The 23,099-nt window shown below is 36.6% G+C and overlaps 1 protein-coding gene across 4 annotated transcripts in view; it reads left to right on the top strand.

The window, feature by feature from the left end:
* The window catches only part of DNAJC13 (DnaJ heat shock protein family (Hsp40) member C13), a 127,970-nt gene that overhangs the window by 28,060 nt on the left and 76,811 nt on the right, over window positions 1-23,099 (top strand). For all 4 annotated transcript variants that reach the window (XM_027872101.1, XM_027872102.1, XM_027872100.1 and 1 more), the window contains 17 exons: window positions 1,807-1,956; window positions 2,274-2,315; window positions 3,195-3,395; window positions 5,044-5,250; window positions 5,343-5,438; window positions 5,807-5,898; window positions 9,152-9,318; window positions 9,468-9,547; window positions 9,629-9,798; window positions 10,220-10,319; window positions 11,014-11,121; window positions 12,127-12,282; window positions 13,249-13,305; window positions 18,484-18,605; window positions 20,214-20,289; window positions 20,521-20,616; window positions 22,216-22,359. In XM_027872101.1, coding sequence (XP_027727902.1) covers window positions 1,807-1,956; window positions 2,274-2,315; window positions 3,195-3,395; window positions 5,044-5,250; window positions 5,343-5,438; window positions 5,807-5,898; window positions 9,152-9,318; window positions 9,468-9,547; window positions 9,629-9,798; window positions 10,220-10,319; window positions 11,014-11,121; window positions 12,127-12,282; window positions 13,249-13,305; window positions 18,484-18,605; window positions 20,214-20,289; window positions 20,521-20,616; window positions 22,216-22,359 — 2,064 coding nt within the window. The remainder of the gene's footprint in view (window positions 1-1,806; window positions 1,957-2,273; window positions 2,316-3,194; window positions 3,396-5,043; window positions 5,251-5,342; window positions 5,439-5,806; window positions 5,899-9,151; window positions 9,319-9,467; window positions 9,548-9,628; window positions 9,799-10,219; window positions 10,320-11,013; window positions 11,122-12,126; window positions 12,283-13,248; window positions 13,306-18,483; window positions 18,606-20,213; window positions 20,290-20,520; window positions 20,617-22,215; window positions 22,360-23,099) is intronic.

Genomic DNA, 23,099 nt, shown 5'->3' with positions numbered 1-23,099 from the left:
AGATTTGCTCTTCTTCACATGTGACATTATGTCTCTCGTCTCCAGGCCTTTGAACAAATTGTCCCCCTGCCTGGAATGTTCTCCTGCCTCTCCTGTGCCTCTGAGAGCCCTTTAAGCTCAGCTCAGGCCTGCGTCTCTGTTAGACTTTTCTTGTTGGTTTCCAGATGCTAGTGCACTCTCTCCTGGAATTATCTTGTATTTATTCCTTTGTCTGGTTTTGTACATGTAAATAGAATGTAAGCTGCTTGAGGGAAGGGAGTGTTCAGCTTTTTGTGTTTGTGTTCCCAGAGCCTGCCCTAGTGCCTGCCTGACACATAGAAGGAACTTAATGAGCTAGATTGATTTTGATATAAATGTGTTGTTACAGGATGAATATGAAAGGCAGCTGAGAAAGAAATCTGCTGTACCCTGCACCTAAAACACAATAGAAATCCATAGACTTGAGTCTTGAGAACTAGAGATTGTTGATTTGGCATGGAGTTAATATTTAACGTGAATTTTTCCCTCCCCAACCTATATATAAAGGGTATATGTGTAATCATCTCTTGTGTAATTTATATGGAATGTTTGTTGGGAATAGTGGCTGTAGTTGTAAGTACTGACTCTAATCAAAAGATTAAAATATAAAAATATTTGAAAAGATGATTGCAATTGACCTTCTTATTTGACAAATAGACTTTTTAGTTATGCATTTTGGGAGTCATAATTAAGCAATCAGGTTACAGTTCTTAGTTCAATTCATACTAAATCAATTCATGCTAGTTCAATTCATTCGGTTCAATACTTACTAATTTTTTACTATATTTGTGTATTTTTGTCATTTGTTTAATTCTGTTTAATCTTTACAAAATTTTGAATTGACTGTAGCGTGAGTAGTAGAGGAACTTTTTGTCCTTTTTTCCTCTGCATTTTCTTCTTCATTTGTCATTGCACTAAATTTCCTAATTCTTTAAAACCATGCTGAGTGTTGATTTGGCTTGTATGTGGTAGCCTTTAACTTCTCAGATGCTTCCATGTATTTTAGTCAGGCAGGCATTTATTAAGAGCTTACTATGTGTTGAGTTCTACGCTAAGGCTAAGCCCTGGGGGTGAAAAGAAAGACAAAAGTGTGGTCCCTGCCCTCAGGGAGCTTCAATTCTTATCGAGGAGACAACATGCAGACACCTGTGCACACATGAGAATGACTGTGTCTGTGGAAGATCTGTCACAGGGAACCCAGATTTCTTGATTCCTGAGCAGGTGCTCTTTCCATTGTACCACACTGCTCACCCTCCCCATCACATGCTGCAGTGCAGCTTCCTTCAAGGCTTCTTTAACGTCAGGACCCCTCCTCCCCCCAAAACATAGTCACAGAAAAGCTGTAAGTTTGGGGTGGGGTCTTTGCGTGAACTGTTCCTATGATTTCATAAAGGTCAGGCACTTCTAGCCCCACAGATCAGTGCCTGATCTTGGGCTTGAAATACTGCTTACAGTATTACAGTACAAAAGGGGCACAGGCTTTACCAAGGTTACGCAGACAGTATTTGAATCCATGTCTTTCCTGATGCCCAGGAAATCTCTCTAGTCCCTAGTTTAAAATAGTAACACAGATTTATACTTACTTTGCTTCCTAGAGAATCATAAGATGATAGGACTCAAAAATCATCGAAAGCATTAATACACAGCAGAGAAACTGCTCATTGAAATCATTATGTATCAAAGGCATCTCACCACAATGAACTATTGAACTGTTGAATCTCATTTTATTATAACAATGTTGAATGAATTGTTTGTTGGTTTTTTTTTATATATATATATATATATCAGTGGCCTTATGGAGATATTTGTAGCATTAGTCCTGTTGGAAAGGGACAAGGAACTGAATTCAGCCTCACTTTTCGAAAGGGAAGTGGGAAAAAGTCAGAGACATTAAAGTTTTCTACAGAGCACAGGACAGAACTTCTAACAGAAGCACTGGTAAGAAATTATATTTATCAGTATGCCAACTATTTCTAAGTTTGCTTTTGTAATCAGGGGGCTGAAAATGATTCATACATAATTTCATTAGTCTTTGGATTATATGAGTATACATGATCAAGTACTGTGATTAATATAATTTAAAGTTTTATGTACTTTGTGTAATATTTCAATTATGTGGTCTTGAAAGCTTTCTTGGACAAAATATTTTATTTTGGCGATGTGTCCAGCTTTTGTGTAATTTGGGTGGAGGGAGTTGAATAAGAAATACACTTTATAAGTTTTGCCACATTTTCATAACTTTTTTTTCTTTCCAGAGATTTAGGACTGACTTTTCAGAAGGAAAAATCACAGGAAGGGCAAGTATTTCATCTGTCTAAAATGAAGGAATTTAATTTCTTATCTGGGTACAGTATAGCCCTGTGACTCATCAACATAATCATAAAGAAAAATGTACATGTAGATTTTGTGGTGGGGCTTGACAGCTGTTATGGTATTCTTTTCCTCCTACCTCCAGAAACGTATTATGTAAAAATATAAAATGATGTGAATTAATTAGTCAACTCATTCATATAATGATATGTAATGTAGTTAGTTCATCAGAGAAGTTCAAACAGGAGTAGTTTTTGTCAACTTTTCTCTGCTTCTTAACAAAGGTTTTCCAATCAAGAGAACGCTGCTAAAAATACTAACAGATACTGTCATGTGGGATGCCTTAGTTAAAAAGCTACACCTGGCCTCAGACATATGATACTCACTAGCTGTGTGACCCTGGGCAAGTCACTTAACCCTGATTGCCTCACACAAAAAAAAAAAGAAAATTCTTTATGATTATTGGGAATGATATTCTAATTGAAACAATTATTTGTAGGGCTAACATTTTTTCTTGTGCTACCTTAAAACATATGCTGTTAATGTTCTGAATTAGTTATTTGAATTGTATGCTATATTGTACTTGAAATGTTAACCAGTGATTAGCTAGATGGAGTTTTTCTTTTGAAGGTTTCTGAAATGTCATTAAAAAGTTTAACAGGGTTCTTGATTAAGCTTTTTGGTATAGTATTATTCTAGGACCATTCTTTCTTGCATTGCAAATCATATTTTTATTGCATAGAAAAGAATGAGTTATTTTCAGCTAGAACTAGCATTGTCAAATATGAACAACCCTGACAGACAACTTTATTTTATGGCAAGTTTTAAGAACCTAAATCTTACATCAATCTTCCTTCCCTTTGTAGAGGTATCATTGTTTTAAGCATCACTGGAGTGATACAAGAAAACCTGTCATTTTAGAAGTAACTCCTGGAGGTTTTGACCAAATTAATCCTGCAACCAACAGAGTCCTTTGTTCTTATGACTACAGAAATATTGAAGGTTTTGCCGACCTTGCTGATTACCCAGGGGGGTTTTGTATACTTTATGGAGGATTTAGTAGATTGGTAAGTACTTGTAAAGAGAATTTCATAGATGGGGAAGAGAGTATCTGTATTTACACTCAGGTACTGTTGCAACAGTTGGTCATGACTTTATATTAACTTCAGATCTTTAATTCTTTAATTTACAGTTTTGATGGCATAGAGACTGAATGTGATTTCATTAGTATAAGAAAATCCTGAATAAGGGAGCTCCTTCTACCAGTGCAGGTTACCACCTGCTCTGCAAGCTCTGAAAAGCCAGGTGCCTCAGACATATACAGCCAGTGTATGCAGGAGCAGGGCTTGAACCCAGGTCTTCTGACTCCAGGATGGGTTCTCTATCCACTACATTAAACAACTTCTATTGTTATTGATTTGATAGTTGGGAAATAGATGAAATGAAGTTAACTTTTTTCAAAAAGAAGCCAAGGTTTTCTCCCCTTTGGCTTCATCTGTTTCTTCTAGATTTTGAGGTCTCTCTGGTGTTTGAGACCTCACAAATCTGAAGATCATTGGTAGTCATATTCATTTTTCAACCCTGGAGTTTCTGAGCCTTTTACAAATTATAGTAGACTACTTGAAAGCTGCTTTGACTTGACCTGTTTGCAAACAGATAATAAGTGCTAAACTTATCACACTTGTGGTTTCAATATACAGTTATCCCTTCCACATTGCAGGGCTTAGGGACATGGTGCCCTCGTGATCTGGAAAATCAGTGTGAAATTTTTTGGTCCTCTCTTTGTACCAGAGAAGAAATCTGAATTTTTTTTTTCTTTTTTGGAGTGTTTACAGTACCTTATTGTAAAATTTGGGTTGATATTATACAGTACTATACATACGTTTTTGCATTTCTGAGTTTCTAAACTTTTTGTGCATTGTCTGCTGGCCTTTGTGGTTTTGTTTGTGGTTTTCACAAAACTCCCCCCAAAATTCCTATTTAATTTTTTATGCCGACCCAAAATATATAGAGAGTGTGATGGGGAAAGTCCCTATGTGGAAGGGATAACTGTATAGGAATGAATTGTAGACCTTTAGAGCCAAAACAGATCTTAGAGGTTTTCTAAAGTACAGCCCACTTATTTTATAGATGAAACAAAGCCTTTCAAAGTTGTGGCTTGCCCAAGCTTATGAAACTAGTTAATAGAAAAATGAAACTCAGTGTGTAGTTTACACATCAGTGTTGAGAGTTGTCTAGAGAATACACATTTCTTACTATTGGCTTTTTTTAAACTCTTGGTCATCAAGGAATTTAGCCCAGCTAATAAAAGCTACGTTTGCTATTCTTCTAATACTTTCCCTACCACTACTTAATGATTTTCGCTAAATATCTGATAGAAAAATTGCTCACATAAAAGCTGTGGGAATAAGTTGGGTTTGGTCAAGGGAAAAGCAAAACAGATGCTAGGTTTTAAAAATGTAAAACACATAATGGAGATATTTAGGTGCTGATTTGAGTTTCTTTGTATTTTTAATTATATTCAAAAAATCCTTTGCTTTTTTGAAAAAACAAGCTGGAATGCTTGTACGTTGCCATAACTTATAACAAGACAATCCTACTTTTATTTGAAATGCTTCTTTTCTGAACTGTTTTGCCTTTGTTGGTTAAATACATATAAATGCTTTTGTAAAAACAAGTTCAAAATCTGACTTTTTCAACATTAAAAAATTGTAGCATCTGTTTGCATCTGAACAAAGGGAAGAAATCATCAAGAGTGCAATAGATCATGCTGGCAATTATATAGGCATTTCCCTACGGACCAGGAAGGACCCCTTAGGATTTGAACAGTATTTAAACCTTCGCTTTGGAAAATATAGTGGCGATGAATCCATAACATCATTAGCAGAGTTTGTTGTTCAGAAAATATCTCCTAGACATTCGGTAAGATCTGCAGTGAATATAAAAATTTCTTTATTTTGATCTGTTCTATCTTTCTCATTTGACTAACTTTTTAATATATGTTTTATTTAAAGGAACCCGTAAAGAGAGTATTAGCTCTTACAGAAACTTGTTTGGTAGAACGTGACCCAGCAACCTACAATATTGCAACACTGAAGCCTTTAGGGGAGGTCAGTAGCAACATTACCAGTTTATATAAGATCTCTTGGCAAACCAAAGAATCATGCTTTCTTTTGTTTTTCCTTGTGGTTTATAGATTAGAAATTCATATTTGGAACTAATTTTTAACATTTTATATTAGAAAATTAAGCATTTCAGAAATATGTATTTTTTAAATGCAGAACTTTTAAATGAACAGATATAAAAAATTTTCATTGGCTCGCAAACATTTGCCATTCTTTACATGCTGAGATGTACAGAAATCTGTAATATAGACTTAAGTGCTTGGAAGCTATATTGGCTTTTGCATTTGTAGGCTAGTTAAGTCCAACATTAAATTTTTAAAAATTTTTTTGTTTTGGTTTTTTTATCAAATTAGGTATTTGCACTGGTTTGTGACTTTGAAAATCCACAGCTTTTTACCATTGAATTTATAAAGGGGCAAATACGGAAATATTCTTCAACAGAGAGGTATTTGTAAAATTCTTTCAAAACTATAAAGTACTTCTTATGTTAATTCACTGGTGTAAATTGCAGGTGATCATCCTTAATACCAATCTTTGTTATAAATGAAAATTTTCTAAACTAACTTATTGAATGGCAGCTTGGTTGCATAGTGGATAGAATGCTGGCCTTGGAGTCAGGAAGGCCTGCATTCAAATCCTGTTTCAGACGCTTGCTAGCTATGTCACTCTGGGCTAATCATTTAGGTTCCTCATTTGTAATGTGGCCATAATGGTAGCTCCAGAGTTGTTTTGAATATCAAATAACATGACGTGGAAAGCACTTTGCAAACACAAAAATGCCATGTGAATACTGTTGTTGTTATTATGGTATAAGCCTATTAAGCGCTAATTGAATTTTGCATAATTCAAACTCAGGTTTGTGACTCAGCTGTGACATCTCCATAAAAAACATATACTGTTATAGTAGATGAGAGCTGTGGGCATCCATGGCTTACTGGTGATAGAAACATTTCTTTTAAATACCCAGTAAAAGTTATGGATGTAAATTACATATATGAAACAGTGAAGCAGATCCATATTTGCTTTTGAAAAAATTTCTCCTTTAAACTTTCCTCACTTTCATCTTGCTTAATCTTTACATAATCGTGTTTCTTTTTCTGTTCTTTAACTATAGCTTTAGTCTTACCTCTGTTATATTTGTTGCAGCTATTTTGTGTTGACTTGTTCATATTGCTTGCTCTGTTTAATATATATATCCTATCAGGCTATAGATTATTCTTTAAAAGTGTTCCTGATAATGTGCCAACATAATCTTCCTATTCATATTAAATGTCTCTTAGCATTTTTACCATCTTTGGTAGTTTAGGAGTTGACTAGAGGAAATACTATCTAGTTACTCCCACTTTTCTCTGCTTTAGGTTTAACATCACTTCTCTGTTTCTGACTGTATCTGTACACATTGTGATAGAATTCTCCTTAACCAAATCTTGTGAATATACCAGTATGTTGGTATGATTGGCACTCTTGGCTTTGCTTAAATGGGCTGCAGCTAAGGAGTTAGAACAATATTGAATTTTTAAAAACCACTGTATGTCTGTGCAGTCTTACTGACTTCCCTTAATTCTTTAGTCCAGATGGTATTAATCTGAGATCTCCACTCTTAGTACTAGCCAGTTAAAGATAAGGTAAATCTACCTGGAACCATTATGCTATAATTGACATTCCCTGTAAATGAAAGGAAAGTAAACACATAGCAGTAGCAGTGTACTGTAGGTGGAGTTCAATAACTAAAAAGCGTATAAGAGTTTCTAAGTTCACATTTCTACTAACCTAAAGCCATTTTAAATTCAAAAAGATTATTTCCCCCAGTCCTTAACGTTTCTTTTGCATTTAGCACAAGTGAAGCTTGCAGTCTGCTAAGGGGTCAGAAAATAGACACAAATAAGTATAACACATGACTAGTGAATTAAAAGGGTGCTATGTGAAGTGTGATGGGAGAAAAGTCACTCTCAACTAGGGAATCAAAAAAGACTTGCTGTAGGTGACTTTAAAAGATTGGTGGGTAGAAGTACCACAGAGATAGGAAGAAAGGTATTCCAAGCATAGTGAAGTGTGAGATTGAAAAGAGAGGAGATGCTGAAGGCCCAGGGTGTGTATGGGAGAAACTGAATAATCTAGTTTGACTGGAAATAGAATATGACACCAGAAAGGGTAGGTTGGACCCAGCTTTTTGAAGTAAATAGTAATAGTAGAAGAATTTGCATTTTACTCAGAAGGCATAAGCCACACATTGAGGACTCTTGAGTCAAGGAGAAATACAACCAGATCTGTGTGTAGAGATAAACCTGGTAGTAATATGAAGTATATATTGGGAGAAAAGAGTGACGGCCCCAAGGTAATAGTTCAGACTGGCGATAATGAGAGTCTATACTAGAGTAATAGTAATAGGAAGAGTGAAGAGAGAATGGGTACAAGAGATAATGCAAATGAAAAGTCCATAATTTTTTCCTTTCCCCTCACCTCTCATATCTAATGATAATAAGGTTTTGGATGTGGGAGATAGAGGAATGATGTTGTAGTCAAGTTGTAAGGAATAGATTTGAGGAGAATGATGAACCTGGTATTAGACATATTGAGTCTATACCAGGGGGAGAGAGTTGACAGAAGTCATGCAGCCAAGCAGTTTGAACCTACTGCAGGTTTCTTATATGATCCAAACTAGAATTTCACCATAGCCAGCCAATCCTTTTAGTCTTCCCTAGTTGATTCTCCAACCTACACACCACAGAAACCTCTAAACCTCCTCTGTCCTCAAGTGTTTCCCAGAACCCTCTTCTCTCATTTTCTTAGCTAAAGACTTTGCCTCATACTCTACTGAGGAAACCTAGGCCATTTTTCAAGAGACTGCTTCTTCTGATCTTGTAACCCCTTGATAAACCCCATTTCTTCTTTCAGTCTCTTGAAAGGAAGCCTTTTTGCCAAAGCCAATGGCTTTATGTGTACCACTAGAACATTTAAAGCTCCTCACAACTTGATCTCATTTTAGCATTCCATCTTCTTACACCTTATTCCCTCTCTACAGTTCAGCCAAGCAGGCCTTATTTCTTATGCTATGGTACATTTCATAATCTCAATGCCTTTGCACTAGGTGACTCCCATGCCTGGGTTGTACCTCCATACTTTGCCTCTCGTAACTCCTGATTTCCTTTGGATTTAGCTCAAGAGCTATCTTCTGAATGAGATCTCTCTTGCCCTTCCCAGCTGCTTGGTGACTTTCCCCCTCTCTCAAGGTCTTTGTATTTCATTTAGTTTTTGTTTTGATACAGTGTTTGGCACATGTAGTAGCTTCTTGAATGCTTACTTGTTTGACAACCAAGTGAAAATTCTCTTTTTTGCAGTTAGAGATGTGACTGTAGAGTTCAGGAGAAAGGGCCAGAAAGAGATCTTGCATAGAAGTGATAGTTGAAACCATGGGAACTAATTAAATTGCCAAAGGAGAGTGTATGGAAAGGGTAGGTTGAAGAATAGAATTTCTCCCATTTTAAGGAGTCAGGATACATACAAGGAGCTGGGAAGGAAGTAGAGAAAGGGTTAATTATAGAAAGGTAGGAGAATGTGATAGAGTCCTTTCTAGGAAGTAGGGACGATGTCCTGGAAATCAAAGAAGATGAGTACTTATTAAGAGTGAAATTACTTTTTTGGGGGTATGGTATTTTGAATCCCTCTCCCCCCTCCACCTCCTTCTTTTTTCTGCTCAGAGACTCCTTGTTAGCTAGTTTGTTGGATGGAGTAAGAGCCTCTGGTAATCGAGATGTTTGTGTAAAAATGACATCCACACATAAAGGTCAGCGATGGGGATTGCTCAGCATGCCTGTGGATGAGGAAGTAGAAAGTCTTCACCTCAGGTTCTTAGCTACGCCTCCAAGTAAGTGCAGTTTCAAATCTTATTGCATTCTACTATATATACACATGCATATATATATATAATTTTTTTCTTCTTTCTAAATGTCTTACTAAACAGAATGGGAACCTACTTACTCTTTTTTTCCTTCCCTTTTCCCCATCTTTTTGCAGATGGCAACTTTGCCGACGCCGTATTCAGGTTCAATGCTAATATTTCCTACAGTGGCGTTCTGCATGCAGTAACACAGGATGTAAGAGTAAATACCATGAATTCTTGGCAGAAAACTGTGGGTCTTGGGGGAAAACCATTAAACATGTATTTTCTCTACTAGGGTCTCTTCTCAGAAAACAAAGAGAAGCTGATCAACAATGCCATCACAGCATTGCTGTCACAGGAGGGCGACGTGGCTGCGTCCAGCGCTGAGCTTGAGAGCCAGTTCCAAGCTGTGAGGAGGCTCGTGGCTTCCAAGGCTGGCTTCCTGGCCTTTACCCAACTTCCCAAGTGAGTAGCCTCTTCTGTATCTATTTACTCTTTGGAAGTAGAATAGTATGTAATGATTATGGTCTCTCTTTAAAAACTGATGAAAAGTATTCCTAAAGGCCAGTTTATCTGCTTTTTAATAATGAGGAAACCAAGACAGTTTGAACCTAAATGGAACAGCTTCCTTCTCTTGTGGCAAAAATTTCTAGTTATTAAAAATAATTATTTCAAAATGAAAAATGTTTCTGACTCAAGATGTCCTTTATTTAACACATTACCAACATGTGGTAAATGACCTTTAGGCAATAGAAATGTGAGGTTTGTAGTCTTGAAATGATAACTGCAGAAATCTAGAGGTGGCACTGTTATTTATTTTAGGAATGAAAAGCATAAAGTACTAGGTGGTGGTAATTTGGGACATCTGTGACTTTTATTTCAAAAGATTTCGGGAGCGACTAGGAGTGAAGGTGGTGAAAGCTCTCAAGAGGAGCCATGATGGTGTAACACATGCATCTATTGATATGCTTTGTGCCCTCATGTGTGTAAGTTTGTTTTACTTTTCTTGAACTTTTCTTAAAGTTGCTGATCTGGGTTAGTTGAAAATTTTTCACTCTTAACTAATTAAAGTTGAGTTTTGTGTAAACTTGGAAGACATACTTCATATATAGACTGTTTCTTTGCAAACACGAGAATTAATTACTATTGTGTAGTCTTGAATTTATTCATGAAAAAGGATAAGAGTTCAGCTAGGAAGACTGGGGCCAAAAACTTTTTGTAGAGATGTTGAGTAATTCAGCAGAGACTTGATTTTGAAAATCCAAACAGTTAATATATTTATCCTGAATGAAAGTTTGCTGCTAATTTTAGCATTTCATAAATTCTGTATCAGTGTAAGGAAATTGCTAAATAAATTATAAAGGACAGTTGATGTAAATGTGAGCTGCTCTTAGCACTTGGCTTGACTGTAAACATAGTTTTCATTGTTAGAATAAACAGTGACTTTTAGGAGTACTAGCCCCTGTCATGTGTTATATGTTATGTAATTATTCTATGAAGTTAGAACAATCCTAGGAGAAGATTATTTATCTTTTTTTTTTCTTTTCATACTTGGGAACTATCATTTTTAGGACATTTTCATTTTCTTTCACGGGTTTCAAAAAGAATATTTTTTATGAGTCAACTCTAAGATGATGGCAAATGAGTCTGCTTCTAAATGATTTTTTTTAACCATTTTAGCCTATGCATGATGACTATGACTTGAGGCAAGAACAGTTGAACAAAGCATCTCTTCTTTCTTCAAAGAAGTTTCTGGAAAACTTATTAGAAAAATTTAATTCCCATGTGGTAAGTAATGTTCAAGCTTTTATAAATAGGAAGAATTATGCTTTCGAAAGGTTGTTGTTCCCCTACCCCCACCTCCCAACATCTCTATTACTCTTTATGGCATGCAAAGCCCTTGGCATTGGTTTTCCTTTGCTTCTCACAACTTTGCAAGATTAATGCTATTTCTTCTATTTTGCAAAAGAGGAAACTGAGGCTGAGAGATTAAATGACTTGCCCAGGGCCTCACAACAAGTAAATATCTAAGGCAGGACTCAAACCCAAGTTTCCTTTCTTCTGAATGCAGTGTCTACAATTGGCTGATGTGGTCTTCTGTTAAACTTGTTATCATAGTTCAGCCTCTATGGATGTGTTTGAGTTCAGTTTAGCAGGCAGTTAAATGCCTGCTCTATCTCCAGGCCTATGCTAGGAGCAGAGGGGATGTAGTAGAGATGTAATATACGCACACAGAGAAGTATAAGACAAGGTAATGTACAATTGGGTAAGGGAGATTATATGTAATAGTGCAGTCTCATTCATCGGCAGAAGATAGTTTTGAAAGGTTTTTACAGTTTTACTTTAAAATTCTAGAAACACAAATCTTTTCTTCCTTCTAGTGGCCACCATAAAATAAAAGTCCTAAAGTTTAGGAATTGAATTAATAAGTGATTTAGCTCTTCATTAGTAACGATTTTAAATTCTATTGCAGGGAAAAAATTTACAAATAACCATAACTGTTGTGAGTGATATGGATTCACTTAATTTTTTTTTATTTAATTGCTTGAGTAGGTTTGATCGTCCATCAGGTCCAAAGAGCTTTAGTTTTCTTGAGATTGGTATTAATTCTTCTGCAGTATCTGTAGACTTCTTGGATTTTATTTTACATGTTGCAAAGTGACTCTTCATAGTGACCGTGAAATCAGAAAATTAAATATTCTGCCAGCTTAGTTAAATGTCAGGAATTTTCCTTAAAGAACTTGAATGCGTCTTTGAGATGTTCACAGAGCAGTGAATTACTTTGTCTTTCAGGATCATGGGACTGGTGCCCTAGTTATTAGTTCACTTTTGGACTTCCTTACCTTTGCCCTCTGCGCTCCATACAGCGAGACGACTGAAGGGCAACAATTTGATATGCTTTTGGAGATGGTTGCATCCAATGGAAGAACCCTCTTTAAACTTTTTCAGGTGAGATCTTGGCTTTTTTTGTTACTTCATGACAGTCTTAGAAAAGCACTTTTTGGGGGTAACAGCATGATTTGATATTTTCCAGTGTTGCAAGGGAAGATTGTGACATTTTCACAATTTCTATGTTTCTATGTTGTAAAACCATTCCTTTGGTTTGGAGATAGAAAATTAGCAGGCGTTTTTTGTAATGATGTGAGGTCACTGCTAATCCACTGTTGATGGTTGTTTTGCTATTTCACACTTCATTCCCACTTTGAATAGTGTTAAAAATTAATTTCTACTCTGTTGTACTTTATAGGTGCAGTGTTTTCATCAGTAAAATAATTCAGTCTTTTCCACCTGTAAGGTTCTTGGTCTTTTTACATGTAGTTTCCAGTATAGCATCTTTGGCTATCCATTTGTTGTCCCTCATGCTTGCTCCTACTCTTCCAGTTACACAAGACCTTGATGGTTTTTATGCTACTTTTCCTGTAAAAATCATTGTTGGTGATGTGCTATAGTCATTAATACTTCCCCATGAATCTCTCCATGTCTCTCTTTAGTCACCAGCTATGCCAGGACCAAAATTTCTTACTTCATTCTCTCTTCCCAGTAGTCCTTCCACAAATTTTTTGTAGTGAAATGTGAACCAGGAATGATGACCTTAAATCAAATCAAACATTTCTTCTTAGAAGTTAGTTTTATTCCTTAGCCCTGTATATTATTACTTTGCATGAATGCTCCAGTGTTACATATGCTCCATAATCCTGTTGCCCTTTTATTGTGGGCTCTTCATTAATATTTAGGGGTGATGTAATTTTGTATGAAATAGTTTGTCAAAGTATAATCTGTCAACAATAGATTCTATCTTATTTTAATTATTAACTAACATGTAATTGTATATCATCATATCTTTTTAACCAGCTGTTGATTATAGTTGAAGAAAAGCTCTGATTGATGATTGATTCTTTTTCTCCCCTTTTAAAGCACCCTTCCATGGCAATTATAAAAGGAGCTGGTTTGGTTATGAAGGCAATAATAGAGGTGAGAATAAAATTTGAAATAGTTTTCTTATTTGGATTGGTATGCTCATAGAAACTGAATATATTTCCACCTGTGATAGAAAAACAGTGTAAGAAAAGTGTTTTAGCTCTGCTCTGGATTTTCTTTTGGTAGTTGCAGCGAAGCAAAAGAGAAATTTAGCATTACTGGAGTGAAGGGTGGAACAAATGAATTAACTTCTTTGTTCTTCTAGCATAATTTTATTTTGTTAAAATGGATGTAAAAGGACACAAAAAATGTCTTTGTTTTCCTTGAGTATCCCATTAATATTCAGCTACTTTTCTATAGAGACAATATCCCTTCCTTCCTGTTGCTTCCCCAAACAAAAGCATTATGCTTCTATGTTAAAATTACTCTTAAAGTTTGTATTTGTGAAGACCAGGTAAAAGAAAAATATAGATTACTAGAAAATGTCCTTTATTGATTATTTCCTTTTTGGAAATGGCTATTTCAAGTTTCCCAATAAGTAGGCTCAATTCATTCAGTAAATAAATACTTAACTGCTGGGCCCTGTGAAAGATAAAAACTAGAAGGTAGCTAACTAGGTGGCATAGCATATAGAGTATGAGACTTCAAGTCAGGGAACCTTGAGTTTAAATCCTGCCTCAAGCACTTAATATCTGTGTGATACTAGCCAAGTCACTTAGTCTCTCTCAGCCTCTGTTTCCTCATGTGTAAAGTGAGGATAATGACAGCACCTACCACACAGATTGAAATGAATTGACATACACACACACACACACATATACATACATACATACACATACACACATAACTTTGCAAAACCTTAAAATATTACATAAATGCTAGCTGTTATTATTTAGGTGTGAACATGAACATATGAATGTGAAAATGGCAGTAATTGATATTCTGCTAAATCCAACATCTGCCAACCACATCAGGACAATAACTGATGACAGACGGCACAACTTTGTCATTCTTATTCTGTTTCTGCTTCTTTACCAAGGAGAATGAACCTTGAATGTATGAAAAAACAGTGATTAGTGAATATAATGTGATGGAAAGAAACTCCTTAGCTAGCTACCCTCAATGAGGTCAAATCAAATGAACTCATTTTTAGTAGAGGACCATCATAGGGTGATGTTTTGACTTGTGTACGAACTGAATTGAAGTGAAGCAGAATTGCACAAAGTCATCAGCCTCACTCTCTCTTCCACAGTCATTGAAGTCCAGTTGCAAGACTAGTTCCTATCCCCCATTGGGCTTGCCATCTAGTAGGGGGAACATTTAAAATCTACCTGGATTCTATAGCATACTTAAACTTCAGAAAGTTCTTCACATGTCTCTAGAAAATGTAGTGGAGAATCTCTATACAAAGCAGTCAGTTATGACGGAGGAAAACAGACTTAGAATCCAGACCTGAGCTGAGGTTCGAGTTCTCTGATTTATCACCTGTGTTCCTTGGAGTAAGTGACAGAATCTGAATAAGAAGGATCCTCAGTAGTCTTGCAGGCAAAACATTTGACTAGAAATCCTTCCAAGGTACCCTCCCAGCTGGTTCATCAGCCTCTGTTTGAAGGGCCTAGGGATGGAGCCTTCATGACTTCTCAGGTCATGTCATCCCCTAATTTTTTGTGGGTTTTTTTGGTGGTGGTCGTTTTGTTTTTAAATAATTTATTTTGATTTATCAACGATCACTTCCATATTCTTTTGAGTTTAAAATTTTTCTCCCCTTCCCTCCCTACCACGCTCCCCAAGATGGCACACAATCTGATGTAGGCTATACATATACGTTCCTATTAAGCATATTTTCACATTAGTGATGTTGTAAGTAAGAATTAGAACCAATAAGGGGAACCACTAAAAAGAGGAAACAAAACTCAACAGAAGAAAAAAAGTAGCAAATAGTATGCTTCGATCTGCATTCAAACTCCATAGTTCTTTCTTTGGATGTCATCCCCTAGTTTTTATTAGTCCTGGCTGTTAAGAATTGTTGGGGGTGTGTGGGGTGTGGTGTGAGAGCTTGCCTAGCCATTTTCAGGGCTGCTCATCCACCTTTAGTGTCTAGCTAGCACTCAGTTCTCACCTGTGGCTCCAAGAAACTGTAGCATGTGCAGTGGCCACACTCCAGTAAACCGTACAGGTTGAGAGTATCCAATAAGCCTCAATCCTGTTGGTGAGTTCACAAGGTATCTACCTCAATCACGTGACAACTTCCTCCAGTGGAATGGGTGGATGAGAACAGTTTGTTCCAAATGTCATGAAGCAAGCACTGTGGAGCACTTAGAGCTTGGTCATACAGTGAAGACACCAAAGTCATGCACTGCATCCTGGCCATTGCCAGTCATCCAGGCTTTAGTCTTGCAACTGGACATTGATGATTGTGGAAGAGAGAGTGAGGCTGATGACTTTGTGCAACTCTGCTTCACTTCAATCCAGTTCGTACACAAGTCAAAACATCACCCCATGATGTCATCGGTCCTCTTCTAAAAATGAGTTCATTTGATTTGACCTCATTGGGGGTAGCTAGCTAAGGAGCTTCTTTCCATCGCCTTATATTTGCTAACCATTATTTTTTCATACATTCCAAGTTCATTACTCCTTGGTAAAGAAGCAGAAACAGAATAAGAATGACAAAGTTGTGCCTTCTGTCATCAGTTATTGTCCTGATCTGGTTGGCAGATGTTGGATTTAGTAGAATATCAATTACTGCCATTTTCACATTCATATGTTCGTGTTCACACCTAAATTCAACCAACTTCTCATCCCCCCATCTCCCCCCCCCCCAACCCCTCTAGCCTGGACTCATGTAAGGCTCAGCCTTTGTTGAGCTTGCAAAATATGTACCTCTGATTTCCCCTGCAGAGCTGGAGGCAGCCAAGGATAGACATTACCATAGGACCCAAAAAAAGGTTCCTAATCCAAATCTGGAAATATTCTAAGCTCGCTTGCGAATGCCAGAAGCATCAACATTAGTTGGTGACTGTATGTGAAAGCAATAATAGAGCTTTAGTTTGGCCCTAACACTGACATTTATTTGTACAGATCTCTGACAGACATTTAAACTGTTAAACTGCTTATCTGCTTTCTAGAACTGTGACTCCTTTTTTTTAATAACAGATGAAATGTGACCTAGTCTTTTGACAAAAGGAATTCTTAGTGTATGCACTAAATCAAAGATAGGAGGAAGAGGTGGTCATTTTCCATAGTCCCCTCCCTCCAGTTTCCTTCAGGCATTTGCCCTTTCATTCTCTCTCTTCCTCCCTAATCTTCAGAATCTTTAGTTCTTGCTCTATCCACTCACTCATTCTTGCTGCCTGCAAAGACACTTATGTGATCTCAGTCTTTAAACTTTCATTTAATCCTACCATGCTCTTGATCTCTCTTCCTATATCTTTCATAGAAAAAAGCTGTGTTCTATTTCTTCACATTGTACTTCCTTCTCCAACTCTTGCAGTCTGGCCTTAACCTCTACCATTTCAATGAAATGTCTCCAAGTTGACCAATGATCTCTTTACTAAATCTGATAAATTTTTTTTTTTCATTCTTAATCTTTCTTTACCTCCTTATAATGTTTGATCATATCAAACACTTTTTTCTTCCAAATTATGCTCCCTGGATTTTGGTGGGGGTAGTGGTAGTGGTATTTGAATTGTTACCTCCTGATTCTCTCCTCATCTGTCTAGTCAGTTCCTTGTCTCTTTGCGTGGATCATCGTTCATGCCCAGCCTTTGCCATGGGTATACCCAACAACTTTCTCCTGGATCCACTTCTGTTCTCTCTCCACACTTGGAAATCTCATCAATTCCTATATATTTAACTGTCCTCACTATGCAAATGACATTCTAATCTATGCATCCAGACCTCATCTCTCCCCTGACTGCAGTCCTAAATCACTACTTGTCTCTTGGGTGTCTCTACCTAAGTAGTCCATAATTATCTCAAACTCATAATGTCCAAAACAGAACTCATTTCCCCTCCAAAAAAAAGTTTTGTTTGAAACAAAAACAAAGTCCCTTTCTAACTTTCCCATGCCTATCAGGGGTTCGCCTATCTTTGTAATCACTGAGTAATTCTCATCTTTTCCGCATCTCCACCTCCAGTCTAATTGCCAAGCTTGTTGGCTCATTCATATCTCCACTCTGTGTCCCCTCCACTCACTTGACTGTCACCCAGTTCAGGTCCTCATAGCCTTAACTATTGCATCAGCCCCCTCATTTTACTCCCTCTCTGTAGCCTCCTCTTTTTCCAGTCTAGTTTCTGCAGAGCTGCCAAGTTCGTGCTACTAAAACATATGGATGACCTTATCACTCTTCTGCCCAGAAAGCTTTGGTGCATCTCTCATTTCTAAGATCCAATAAAGTTCTTCCCAGTCTGGTTCCAAGCTTTCTCTCTCCAAATACATGCCATCACCCCCAGTGTGTGCTCTGCCCCAGCCCTGCTGGACTGTTTGCTGTTTAGTGCATGGGACATGCCATTTTTTTTGACTCCCTGCCTTTGTATGGCCTATGTGCCAGGAACACTCTTGCCTCACCACCACTTCTTGGATTCCCTAGCTTCTTCAGAGTTCAGCTCTAGTGTTATCTCTGATACAAGGCCCTAGTTGAGAGTGTTCCTCTCCTCCCAAATTACTTTGTTTTTATTTTGTGTTTATTTGTGTGCATGTTTTCCCCTTAGTAGATGCCATGGTGCCTAACAACATAATAAGCACTTAATAAATGCTTGTCTTATTAAATCAAGGGTTGTAGTTATAGTGAAAATAAACATCATTCCAAATGTGTAGGGCTAAAAATCTGGCAAGGAACCAAAATGAAACTTCAAGTTGTTCTACTTCAACCCTTCTTTTGAAACTGTGTGAAGGAAATGTATTATTCGTTGCTAGTAAATGTTTGTATTTGACATCTAGTGATGTGGAGACTGGTCAGAAGTGAGGTGACAGTAGCCTGGGGGAGGGAGCAGGAGTAAAAATAAATGTGAAAATATACTTCAAAAGTAACAGTATTCCAAAGAAAAATAGAAAATATTTTTAAATTTATGCCGTTGCATGCCTTTTTGTTTAAATAATTGGAAGGTGCTTGTTTTGCTCATGTATTCCTGTGTGATATATCATAGTACCTAATTAAGGTTGTAAAAAAAATTTGAGAGCTAGGATAACTAAATAGAGACTTTTGTCTTATTTATCTTTCCGTGTTTCTGAAGGAAGGTGATAAAGAAATTGCTACCAAAATGCAAGAGCTTGCACTTAGTGAAGGTGCCTTACCTCGACACTTACATACTGCAATGTTTACAATAAGCTCAGATCAAAGGATGCTTACAAATAGGTAAGTTTCGTTAAATTTACTGTGACAGTCAGAGGCATTCACTTAAGTCAGTCATGAGTTTTAAAAATTAAGCAAATGCAAATATTTAATTCTTAGTTTATTGCCTATCCCTTTGTCTCTGGGAGCATTGGACTGAAAGGATCTGTGTCTCAGCCATGTGGATGCTTTTGATGGGAAATTAACCTTTTTATATGTGTTTTTAGCAGCCTATTGTTAATCACAGAGACAGTAGTAAGACTAGAGACATGGAAAGCAGTCTTCAAAAAAGCTTCCAGTATCTAGAGAAGCAATCTAGGTCTAAGAAATTTTCATTTCTTTGGTGGTCTGTGTAAGCTGATGACCCTTGGCCTTTCCTGTTTTAAATATTGCCAGTTAGGTGGATATCATAACCTGTGTTAATCAATCATTTTGCTGATTAAGGAACCGTTAAGAGTCATTTGGATACTTGAAGACCAGTACATTGAATCTCCATCTGCTCTAAGCTTTACAAATACTAGCTTCTTTAAGCTTTGCTCTTCTCTAAACTTTCCATCTCCTCCAGTACCTAACACACTGCTTGGCACTCAAGTGTTTAATATGTTTATTAAATTATCTTGGTGTCTAGCTTCTTAATCATTGTTTGTACCTTTTCTGTAAACCTTTTCTAGTTTCTTTATCTCTTTTAATGTACATTCCCAAACCAGACAGTTTCACAGGGTATAGAGAAAGTATTAAAAATTTGATAGGCTTTTAGCGTATCACTGTGAGTAAAAGTATAGGTTGATGATTCGTATTTAGTATACAGTACTTGATTGATTTTTCTTTGATCCTTTCCCGTTCCTATTAGCACAAATGCAACTCCTCTTTGGGTTGTATGTTCTCTTCCTTACAGTTCTACTAATTAGCTAGTGTTGAACTCTAAAACAATTTGTGTCCACCCTCAATGTCATTAAAGTTAACTTCTACTTTGCATGAAAGGACAATGCTGAGGGAGGTATTTCCATTATCTATTGTATAAAAGGCAAGTATTCTTCATAAGAGGATATTCTTAAATCTTGTAGTAAAAATCTATATTAAAAGTTTGTTGGCTTTTAAGTATTAGGCTATAATTAATTATTTGCATCCACGTAGGAGTAATACTGGAAAATTGTCCAGCCATTGACTTTAATGAAAATTGGGGAATAGTCTTAAATGAATGTCTTGTCATAATATAGCAGCTTCCAAGGTTGAGCTTACAGATAAATTATTTTACTGACGTACATTATCTTCAACTAAGTATCAATCACAGAACTGCATTCATTTCTGAGTTGCTTGTACTTTGTTCTTCCAGGAATAAATACATTATCCCCCTCATACAGAAAAGGTTTTAGGCCATTTAATCATTAACCTTAACTTTATCAGTTAATCATTTTTGTTTATTGAAGATTATAGTGATATTTTCATTACTGTCTTAAAAGGAGGGCAACTTTAGAACCATAAACTTTTTGGGGGCTGTATTAACAGCAGACTAATGACTTTTAAAATTGTAGCCATATTTCTTATAATCACATGATATCTTGTTCTTAAAAATTCCTTTCTGTTCTAGCTGAGATAAAGCAGCAAACCTTTTTCAACGTCTGCTTTTTTCAGACAGCTAAGTAGACATTTAGTGGGCCTCTGGACAGCTGAAAATGCAACTGCTACAAATTTGTTGAAACGTATTTTGGTAAGTCAGATGAGATACTAAAAAGATCCATGTATGTTGTAAAAATTATAATGAAAAACAATTCACATATTAAGTATATAAAGATGTCTTACTAATAGAATATCATAATACTAAAAATAACAGTAATTTTTGTCTTTGGTGTCTTATTTCATTAGTGTATTTCATTCTTTTGTTTTCGTGCCATTCTTTTGAAATTAGATGGTTTTGTTTTGTTTTGTTTTGTGACTCTAGCCCCCAGGTTTGCTGGCATACCTGGATAGCACTGATCCAGTTCCTGAGAAGGATGCTGATCGAATGCATATTAGAGATAATGTGAAAATAGCAACTGTAAGTACAGAGCACAAAAAAGTAACGCAGAAATAAGTTTTAGCTTAAACCTCTGTAATATAGGACTACTGCTATAAATTTGTTTGTGATGTTGAAGGTTATAGAAAAAGATCAGAAACTGCATATAATTTACTTTTCAGTAACTAGATGGAGCCCTCACCGTAATAGCAAAAAGTAGAGATATCTTTATTCTACATGGTAAGGTTGTTGGAGTGAGAGCCATGTTTTATGCCTGTTGGAATTCCCATAAGCCAGCATGATACCTTTTATGTAGTGGCAGCTAAGTAAGTTCTGGAAAGTAGGCAGTAGGTAGACTATTATTCTTAGAAATCTTGAGCTAGAAGGCATTTCGGCTAATCAGTGGTCTCTAAGATGGGAGCGTAGACCTGACCAACCCTAAAGGGTGTGCAGTCAGCCAAAGAGTGGGAAAATGCATCTTTTCCTGAGGCAGCCAAGTAATTGAACTTCTATCACACAACCACTCTTATCCTTATCTTCCTGGCACTTAAAACAGCTGTTGCACAAGTACCATTAAGAAATCCTAGCCCCTGATAGAGCATTGGCTCTGGACTCAGGAGGATCTAAGTTCAAATCTGGCCTCAGACACTTGATATTTCCTAGCTGTGTGACTGACCCTGGGCAAGTCACTTAACCCCAATTGCCTCCCCCCCCCCCCAAAAAAAATCCTAGCCCCTAGCCCCTGTTCCCACGATCACCTTATGACTGAATTTGGAGCTACTGGTGTTTAAGGGCCCTGCCTCCTCCCTTTGGTCTTGGGTGAGTCAGTGAATGGCATTGGACTAGCAGGCTTGGATCATTGTGACAGATATAGGTCTTGATACCTTATCTTTCCCTCACAAATGAACCCTTTTTCCAAGCAGGTGTATTTCTATGAAGGACATTACCTCCTTCAGTCATGTAGATTCAAAGTCTGGAATCATCCCTAACTCCTCACTCTTCCGTACCCCACATATACAATTAGCTGCCAGATTTGGCATTCCTATCTCCACAACATCTCTCATAGATAATTCCCTTCTCTCTACTTACACAGTCACCACCCTGGGTCAGGCTTTTAGCACCTTTCTATTATAGTGGCCTCCTAAATGATCTCCCTGGCCTCTAGTCTCCCAAAAAAATATCGTCCATATGATTACCAGAGTGATTTTCCTAAAGAGTTAGTCTGACTATGTCACTCTTCTGCTCATTAAATTTCAGTGGTTCCCCGTCAACTCTATAGTCAAATATTTCTTCATTTTTATCTTAATTTTAATTTTTTGTGTATCAAAATATATAATTATTAATTCAGTAGGATGTGCATATTGCAAATTGCACATATATATTGAAGGTGTGTGGTCAAAAAATTTTTACTAGTAAGGGTATGCAATAAAGGTTTAGAGGTGACTGACCTAGATGACCATTACCTGTTTTGAGGTCATTTGAAGAAATAACCCTCTTGCCCAGGGTAGAACTGTTTAAAATTTTTTTTTCTTCATTGAAGGCAGTCATCCTACATTGAACATTTATATTAAAAATACTCCTGTAGCTGTAAGTCATTATCTTTGTGTATGTATTAAAGTAATGGGTTTCATCATTCCTCAGGATCAATATGGCAAATTTAATAAAGTTCCAGAGTGGCAAAGACTGGCTGGAAAAGCTGCTAAAGAAGTTGAAAAATTTGCCAAAGAAAAAGTGGATCTTGTATTGATGCATTGGAGGGATAGAATGGGCATTGCTCAAAAAGAGGTAAAAAAAAAAAAAAAAAAAGTCTGCTCTAATCCTTTCTAGCTTCTTGGTGAGGTCTTGTTCTACTTTATTCATCATCTGAGATGCTAGTCAAATATTTCAGATTTTTGACTAGTGAACAACTGGCTTAAAGTAGAATTTCATTTAATCAATACCTTTTAAAATTTTTCTTCTTGTTTTTCTTTTAACTTGAATTCTGATTTAGGAATAAATTTTTACATCATAAAAAGATAACGCGTACAGTTTATCCCCTAGGTAATCTTATGCTGGCCATAGTAAGATTTTGTACAAATTCATGTAAAGAAGAAAGGCACTATTTTTATGCTACCTTGCTTTATAACTAAATTAAACTCTGAAATTGTGTTAGATAATTGTTCTTAGTACTTTCTCTAGTATCACGATCAGAATGCCAATCTTTCCATTAGTTCCAGATTTTAGTCCACGTCTCTGAAGTCAGCTTCATTTTTGTAGAGACAGGTGGTGGTTTGTAATTAGCTGTGCCCCATTGGCCATTCTTGTTTTTCTGCCAGGACAGTCAAGGAGTGTTTGATCTATATATTAATGTATACAAATTTTGTTGTCAACATTCCTGATCAAAATATTTCTTACAATTATAAACTAAAGCCAATCTTGATTTATTTATAGATTTTAATTCAGGATCTCCTGTCTTTTTAAGTATGACTAATGAATGCTTCATGTTCGAGAAAGCTTGTTCCCCAAGCCCATGTGTGGTATGTTAG

Source organism: Vombatus ursinus, unplaced genomic scaffold, assembly GCF_900497805.2.
Source record: "Vombatus ursinus unplaced genomic scaffold, bare-nosed wombat genome assembly UNPS02014799.1, whole genome shotgun sequence".
Classification (NCBI taxonomy): Eukaryota; Metazoa; Chordata; class Mammalia; order Diprotodontia; family Vombatidae; genus Vombatus; species Vombatus ursinus.
Note: the sequence above shows the minus strand (reverse complement) of the source record. Positions and strands in the feature narration are given on the sequence as shown.